The sequence below is a fragment of the Cibotium barometz genome, chromosome 49 (assembly GCF_041138505.1).
Source record: "Cibotium barometz isolate CiBa-2024 chromosome 49, ASM4113850v1, whole genome shotgun sequence".
Taxonomy (NCBI): Eukaryota; Viridiplantae; Streptophyta; class Polypodiopsida; order Cyatheales; family Cibotiaceae; genus Cibotium; species Cibotium barometz.
In genome coordinates, this window is record NC_141094.1 from 45,965,359 (window position 1) to 45,974,201 (window position 8,843).

General features: G+C 44.5%; 1 protein-coding gene across 5 annotated transcripts in view; it reads right to left on the reverse strand.

Annotated features, from left to right (window-relative positions):
* LOC147610647 (guanylate kinase 2-like) overlaps nt 1-8,520 on the reverse strand; it is a 49,134-nt gene extending 40,614 nt beyond the window's left edge. Inside the window, exons 1-2 of one of the 5 annotated variants that reach the window (XM_086786172.1) lie at nt 7,909-8,520; nt 7,459-7,610 (exon numbers count right to left, since the gene is read on the reverse strand). In XM_086786172.1, coding sequence (XP_086642298.1) covers nt 7,459-7,610; nt 7,909-8,050 — 294 coding nt within the window. In that variant the 5' untranslated portion in view covers nt 8,051-8,520. The remainder of the gene's footprint in view (nt 1-7,458; nt 7,611-7,908) is intronic. The other 4 variants (XM_086786170.1, XM_086786174.1, XM_086786173.1 and 1 more) reach the window with 4 other exon arrangements.
* Nucleotides 8,521-8,843: the final 323 nt, after the last annotated feature.

Sequence of the window (8,843 nt, forward strand, 5' to 3'; positions counted from 1 at the left end):
ACCCAAGTATGGACGGGCGGACGGCCAAGTGTGGACGCCCGATGACCGGCCAAGAGCCTATAAAAGGGTGGCCAAGGTTAGTTATTGTAATATAGAGAGTCTCGCGAGTTTGTGAGAGCTCTATGGTCTTGGAGCCTGGATCTAGTGCAGACGTGCACCTGCTTTATGCAGCCGAGGCCGGCAGCAATCTCGAGGCCCGCGAGGGCAGCTTCGTGGCGGTATGGGACGTCGCGAGGAGGAGATTGGTCGGTACGTCAACCTAGTTAGCTCAGCTCGTGGCTCGGTGGGGACAGCCAAGACTGTGGGCTTGCCCACGGCTGTCATGGTTGGGAGGTGAGTCAGGCCTGCACCCCCTTGCTTGTTTGTTGTTCGTTTGTTTGCAGGATTCGAGTTTCGAACCAAGATCGATCACGAGGGGATCCGTGGGGATTTGACACCCTCTAGCTGTTTTTCCAGGCCTGAATTCAGCGCTACCCACCTACAGTCTTTTCCCCAAAAGCAAGAGATAGAGAGAGAAATGAAATGAAATGAAATGTTATATTAACGTCTTCAAAAGGCCAAAGTGACCTATGAGACCAAAGTTACAACCATGTGACATCTGATACACTGTCTGGAAAAGAAAAGAAAGAACTGAAGGTAAGTATCTAGCCCTACAATACATCAGTAGGGAGCATCCGGAAGCAGTAACTAGGGAGAGTGGGAAGCTAATGCTACTAGTCAAAATGGGGTACATGAGTACATGAGTACATGAGTGCTCCAAAAGTAGAGTAGCCCCCCCATAAATAGCCTAGGGCCACTTAAGGTTTTAAAACCTTCCCAAAGGTTATAAAACCTTTTAAGTTTTAACTCTTTTGTCCCCTTCACACTTGGGGTTGTCCACACATGTTTCCTTTATATAACTTACTTACTGACCACCATGCTCACACTTATGCTGCACCAATTTCACAAGGTCATGACATACCCCCCTCTTGAAAAATGTCAAGCGTCCTCGATTGCATTCTCGTGATGCAGCAAGACATTGAAAGCGGAACCACACTGATAACGAAGGCTGCCCAATACAGTAAGATATCAGTTATGTGATCCAACTAAAAGTGAAAAGTACAATATGGCAAGATCAACGTCCCGATCTCTCTAAGCCATGCATATGTAACAACATTCACTGCAAACCAATGGTGTAGTAATAGTCCAAGTTGTATACCACTGTGAACCATACACAACCACAACATCCAATGTGACTAGTACACATATATCATAGAAGTCCCATAAGCAAATGTACTGTCAGCTGTCAGTACCTTCGGGTGAGACGAAAGCTGCACCAAGCGACCTCTAGATGACATCTGAGCCTATCTGAATCAAGGGAGCGGAGGTGCTACCCCCCTCTTGAGCATCAAGCAATGCTCCCGACCTATGCTCTGCTAAACCTGAATGAGCCGTAGCAAGAGTCGGCCCAACTCAAAGGCATCGAGATAAAGCTGAAATACCTGAGGTGAATCTGCTAAGTCACCCTCCTCCATCCACTTCGCATCCATCGGTGAATAGTTCTTGAACTTCACAAGATAGCGACGGTAAACTTTACCTCGTACCTTTCTTTCCTTATGTGCCAGTATCTGCTCGAGAATAAGAACCTCATCAAGTTCCTCCACTTCCGGCTGAGCCTCATCTGATACATCCTAAAGCACATCTCCTCAGAAAGGTCTAAGTAGACTCACATGAAATGCATTGTGAATCCTCCAATGATCTGGTAGCTTCAAACGATAGACCACCTCACCAATCTTTTCCAATACCTAAAAAGGTCCATAATAGCGCATGCTGAATAAGCGCTCTTTACCCTTCATCTTTTTGAGTCTAGCTTTCTCACATCGCAAAAGAACCTAGTCACCCAATGCAAACTCTAATGCACGTCTGTGACGGTCTGTTGTCTTCTTTTTCTTTTGCTGAGTTTTTTGGAGTGCCAACTTAACTCTCCTATAAGCTTCATCCATGTTCTCCACATACTGGTCAATCTCAAAGATCTTATCCTTTGTGTGCAAAATGGGTGGTACCTTCTTCCCTCCTTCCACAATCTCAAAAGGCGCCTTGCCCGTCGAGGTTTGGATGGTGTTGTTATAAGCGAACTCCACCAAAGGAAGATACTTTTCCCATTGCCGCTTGTGCTCTGACACATAACACTTGAGAAGATCTAACACTGTGGAATTAGCCTCTTCCGACTACCCATCTGTCTGTGGATGAAACGATGATGAAAACTTGAGAGTTGTACCCATGTTGTCAAACAACCCTCTCCAAAATAAACTCGTCATCCGTGGATCACAGTCACTAATGATAGACGAAGGCATGCCATGATACTTGAAGATGTTCGCCATGAATAACTTCACCATGTGATCAACTTTGATCTTCTTATGCACGGGAATGAAATGAGCTTGCTTACTGAACCTGCATATGATAGTCCAAATGCCATCATTCCCCATTTGTGTCCTCGAAAGATCAAATATACATGCTCTCCCATGGTCTATCTAGAATAGGTAAAGGCTGAAGTAACCCTGGTGGCTTCTGACGGGTCATACTTCACCTTCTGACATACGATGCATTGCCTAACAAAAGCATCAACATCGCTTCTCAAGGTCGGCCAATAAAAGAAAGCCTCAACTGCCTTTACCGTGGCGTCAATACCTCTATGACCTGCATACGGTGGAGCATGGCTTTCAATCATAACCTTGAGTCATAGCTGCCTCGTAACACAGTCTACCATGCATCAACAAAAAGCCATCCTTGAGAGTATAATGATCATGTCGCTGACCCTCAGACATCATCATACACCCTGCCAAAATCCTCATCCTCGGCATACTGCTCTTTCATCTCATCAAGCTCATGATAATAAGCAAGTGAAACTGCTGAGACCTGTGGCTTGCGTGACAAAGCATCTGCCACAACATTCTTTTTACCTTCCACATGTGCAATCTGAAAGTGAAACATAGACAAAAAGTTGGCCCATCTCATATGCTTCTCAGAAAGTTTAGTTTGCGTGAGGAAATAACGCAAGGTCTGATGATCTGTCTGCACAGTGAAATCAGCCCCAAGCAAATAGTGTTTCCATGTAAAAAGAGCATGAATTACAGCCAACATCTCTTTCTCATAAACCTGTAAATGCTTATTGGCATTCTATAATATACGACTCTCATAGGCTATCACATGTCCTTCCTGCATAAGAACTACCCCAATGCTGTTCCCACATGCATCACACTGGACAACAAAAGCCTTTCGGAGATCCAGTAATACCAATACGGAATCCGAAGTAAGCTTTTCTTTAAGCTTTTTAAAGGCTACAATTTCTCGATCAGCCCATCAAAACGGAGTTCCCTTCTTTGTTAAAGCATGAAGGAGCGAAGCAATCTCAGCAAAATACCGTATGTACCGCCTGTAATAGGAACACAAGCCCAAAAAGCACGGTCCTCAAATCTAGCCAATTGAGAATTGCTTCCACTTTCGAAGGATCCATACGGACTCTATCTTTAGACACGATATGCCCCAAGAAGTGTATCTCTTCCAAGAAGAACTCACTCTTCTTGCAATTTATGACCAACCTATGCTTCCGGAGTTCTTCAAACACAGTGACCAAATGCTTCCTATGCTCCTCATCTGAGCGTGAATGCACAATCATGTCATCAAAGAATGTACCCACAAACTTAGCAGTCACCCAACCAATTGTAGTCCAGCCAATAAAACAAATAAATAGGAGCTAGAGTGCTCCAACACAAGAAAAAGAACGACACCTATTGGCCCCAAAGCTTGGCGCCCCTTTCGGTATTTCTTTATTCAATTTCAATGGAAAAGTTTTAAATGATTATAACATGGCCATTCATGGCTCGTATGTCTGCAAGTCCAATCTGCCAATCCTTTGGACCTCTTAGCCTAGAGGTTTCACACAGCTTTGTGTCCCAAGAACACCACACTATTATCTCCTCTAATCTACTAAGTCAGTGCATCCATGAGGCCTTGAAATGCATCTGACTGAACCATGCACATAGCCACAAACTCAGCCATGAAAACAATCCACAAAACTCTTCCAAATCAGTCCACAATCTTGCCCTGTTTCCACCCTCTGAACTGCCAAACCCTTCCTCTCACAAAGGGCCACAGAGAACAACTCCGGAATAGTCACGAGCCAGTGAAAAGAGAGACTCAATATGACACCTCCTGCAGTCCCACCTGCTCACAAAGAGGGAGAGAAACTTACAGTCTTTGTGTCGCTTTTCACAAGAGAGAAGAGACGCGAGGAAAAGCCTTGTTCTGTCCTACCCTCTTGTCTTGCAGTCGGGAGAGAGAACACCCGTGAGACTTGAGTGAACCTGCTATCCAGCCCCGTATTCCCCTCCTTCAGCCCACGCTTCTCAACTAACAGACAGCTTCTTGCCAAAAGCAAAAGCGAGAAAAGAAGCTTCTGTAGGCGCCTTGGCCTGTGTCTCTGCCTTTTAGCGCAGCACAGCAGCCACCTTCAGTCTCCTACCAGCATGCGTAAAGGAGTATTAGGCTGCCCTTGTAGCCTCAGTAGTACAGCCCGCCTGCCTTCCAAAAGGCTACTTGTGACCAGCAACGCAGAGCTCCCTCTAGTTGTTTTTCCAGGCTGGAATTCGGCGCTGCCCGCCTAAAGTCTTTTCCCCAAAAGCAAGAGATAAAGAGAGAGAGGCGTGTGCTCCAAAAGTAGAGTAGCCCCCCCATAAACAGCCTAGGAGCCACTTAAGGTTTTAAAACCTTCCCAAAGGTTATAAAAGCTTTTAAGTTTTAATTCTTTTGTCCCCTTCACACTTGGGGTTGTCCACACATGTTTCCTTTTTGTCCGGGCACCCAAGTATGAACATTTAAATATATAACTTACTCGCTGAAGGGATATGAAGTTTTCAGAAGGGGATTGGGTTTATCTTCGGATTATGAAGCAAAGGTTGAAGCAGGTGGGCAAGCGATGCCCAAAGTTGTCTTTCAAGAGCTTCGGACCTTTTCCCATCCAGAGAAAGATTAATGAGGTTTCAATGAAGTTGAAGCTACCTCCGAGTTGGACTATGCACGATGTGTTCCACGTCAATTGGTTAAAGCCATATGCACATCCAATCCCTTCAGAAGTTAAAGACAAGGTGGAGCCAGATATTATTGATGAAGCAGAAGTTATGGTTCCTGAACAGATCCTTTTGCACCGTTTCAACAACAGCAATTTCAAGGCCCGCAAGGGTAGCTCCGTGGCAATATGGGACGTCATGGATTAGAGATTGGTCGGTGCGTCTTGCTAGTTAGCTTAGCTCGTGGCTTAGTGGAGGCAGCCAAGATTTGTCGGTTTTGCCCACGACTGTCATGGTTGGGTGGTGAGTCAGGCTTGCACCCCCTTCACGTTGTTTGGCTTTGTTTTGCAGGTTTCGAGTCGTGTTTTAGGATTGCTCTACAAGGAGATCCATGGGGATTTGACATTAAATGAGCTCGTTTCTCACGAGACGTGCAAGAAGAACTCAGCAAACCGGTAGTCCCTTGATGTCGAGTCAATGAAGGCGAGCGAGAACTGTCCGAAGAATTCGGTGAAGAGAAGGAGGTCCGTCGGATGACACGAACGGTGTCTCTCCTGCTAACTACGCGTAGATGTAGAATGATGACTACCAGACTGGGAGCAAAGCTCATCCAATACATCCTTGCCTACATCCAAAGGAACGAAAAATCCTCCTCTAGAAAGTTTTGACACCTTGTCCTCAAAAAATCGTACACAAAACTTGCTCCAAAGCACGAGCCCTTGTAGATTCCAGATCCGGAATACTAGGTGCTTGAGGTGCCGAATCCATCTTGTCAAGACGAGTAAATATAGCCTCCATTTTAGCCGCCTATGCATCCACGGATGCCTTCATGCTGAGAAGTAAATCAATGAGTTGTGAATCCATGACAAATATCTAGTGATGAAGGACCAAGTGAGTGATTTCCACCCTGTGCAATAAGGTAAGGGTTTGGTGGGACAAGGAGGCCCACTATACCCCAAATAACCCAGATACAATGAAGACAACCCACTCTTCCCAAACCCGAATGCACATGGGTGCCAAAAAGAAAAGAAATTTGCAGGTTCCCAAGGCTCTGATACCAACTATAGAACACTTGCACCTATGTGCTAGAGTTTTCCAGAGATAGAAAGAAGAGTGTGGCGGAATCACAAGCACACGCAACAGTCCTAAATTACTACTTTGAATAAGTAATACAACTGAAATTCAAGTATAAGATGTAGCTGAGAATGAAGAAGTCAAATCGCAACCCTGTGACCTACCGTTCACTCCTAGCTAGCACTTCGCCTACAAAGAAACCCCGTCTGAAGCACAACACTGAGGAAAGCAGATGAATATGACAATTTGGCGACCCACGTATATATATTCACCAATGCTCCTAGTCAGCCGGTAGTAGCTGTCGACACGTCCACTTGCCAAAATTGATCAATGCTTGTCAACTATGATCAAAACTGCTCAAATCTGGTCAAAAAAACATTAATCAGAGCATGGGCTGGACCACTGGTCAGACTTGAGCAGACTGGTCAGCTCTAGCCAAACCTGCATAAAACTGGTCAAAACTATTGAGATCAGCCCACAGTTCATCAAAACTAATCAGAAACTGTGAGAGGCGCCTATATGACAAAATTTATCAACCCATGTTGAGAGATGAGCTCCAATGATCAAAAACAAAGAACTAGAGGCTCCCTTTATGATTTCAAATACACTTTTCATGCTTTTCACTTCTTGGATTTACTCTTTAAAAGATCCAGCAACAACAGATGCGAACTTTTTAAGGCTGAAAATAATGAGCTAGATGCTCCTTTTACAATGATCTTGAGGCCACAATCATGCTTTTCACTTATGGGATTTAACAAAAACCATAAGCCTCTTTTGCCACACTTATCAAAAATAAGTGAATGGACTCGAAATGATCCTCTCTCAGAGCTCTTCCATTTGACTATGATATCCATGTGACTTGCCAAAATTAATGCATTCTGTTTTGTAAGTTGCCTGAGTCATGTGTGGTGACTTCAATTCTCTATCAACTGTATTTAAACCTACAATTAGGCTTGTTGGTCTTGCCTCGTGGCCAACATCAATTCCAGTCTGTGCATTTCTGGAGAAATGAGAGGTGTTGGAGTTGCACATGGCCTACACTTTAAAACCAGTATGCATTGAGCATTCTCAATTAGTTTCTCCACTGCCACCTCGCTCACCCACCACCCCCCCCCCAAAAAAAAAAAAAGAATGCCAGGGTACAACAGTTCTTACTCGCTTTGACGCACAAAACAGAGAAAACACAGAAAAGGAAGAGAGAAAAGAAAGCAAACAAAAGCATGCACAGGCCTACTTATTAGTTTCAGGCCCATCTCATAGCACAATGTATGCATGTATTGTGAAACCACGTGCTATACCCACTTGACCTAAGATAAAGTTGATAATGGCAATACTCCACCTTTTCCTCTGACAAAGCAATACGAGATGGAATCATCATAAACGCGTACTCAGCAACATCTTTATGAGCTTCCGGCTCCATCTTTATAAGCTCCTGAGCAAAAGTATGGAGTAACTGATGGGACGCAACAAGAGGGACCTCACCTGACACCACTGCAATGTTTCAAAACTGTTAGGGGATGCAGCAGAGGTTTTCTATCAGCTGCCCTTATGAGAAGGTGGATGCACTAGAATTGTGATGTATACGTTTACTATCAGCAGCATCAGGTATGTTGTTATACATGCAAATTTACGAGTATGTTTATATGGGTTATACATTTTTAATCAAACATATTGATCTTATCAGATGCACCTGTGCATGTAAGTAGACATGTACGTTTAAGTGGGTTATTGTTTTAATGAAAGAAAACCCTATCGACAACCAGAAAAAACGCAGACTTGGAGGGCTTACAGTGATCGATGAAGGCCTTGGCATGCGTTGCGTTGTTGGAGGAAATGATGGAGAAGAGGAGAAGCCTGTACTGCTCGACCTTCTGATGCTGATCGGCGATGGAGGCCGCGGCCTGCAAAGCGTTTCGGATGTCTGCGGCCATAATAGCACACAAAAAAAACACACAGAGAGATCACTCTCGACGTGCACTGACTGCAGGTCAAGAGGTGAATCCGGTAGGGCAAGGTGAATGCATGCCGATCAACACAATGCCATAGTAACTACTCCCTGTCTCTCGCTTTTCACCCCCTCTGTCTCTCTCTCGCCAGCGCGAAACCTTAGATCCCGTGCACGTCACTGCAATCGTGCGTACGGGGAATTGACCCCGTCTACTCGGGAGAATTGACCATAGTTTTGGAGATATAATGTGCATAGTGCATAAACATTAACGCCACCATGTACCCCTTAAAAGGGCGGGAAATTTGTGCATAATCGTATTACCTTTAGGGTTTTGATCCTTGAACAAAACAGGGATTCTAAGGAAATCATTCTCCTCAGCGTAAGGGGTGAGTGTCTTCTTCTTCAATTGTGTCCAAGCTCTGAAAGGTAGAATGTAATGGAACGATGTGTCGAGAGATTTGTGAAAAATCACATAAAACATGAGAGTGTACATGTGGGGTGTTGCATTAGAACACGAAACAGAAGAGTCCATATAGAACATTATCATCTTCCTTATTTGACCATAGAGAACACATGGACCTACTAAAGTGCCAAGTGTAAGAAGCATATTGCAAGTCTTCAAAGGTCATGTCCATTCTTCAAAAAAGAAAAAGGCCTCATCTCAAAAGTTCAAGAAAAAGAGCTCATTGCCATGGTGGATAAGAAGCATGGATGGTCAAACACTTTTATGACAGGCTTGGATCTCTTGATTTAGGGAGCGATTTGTCTTTGTTCTT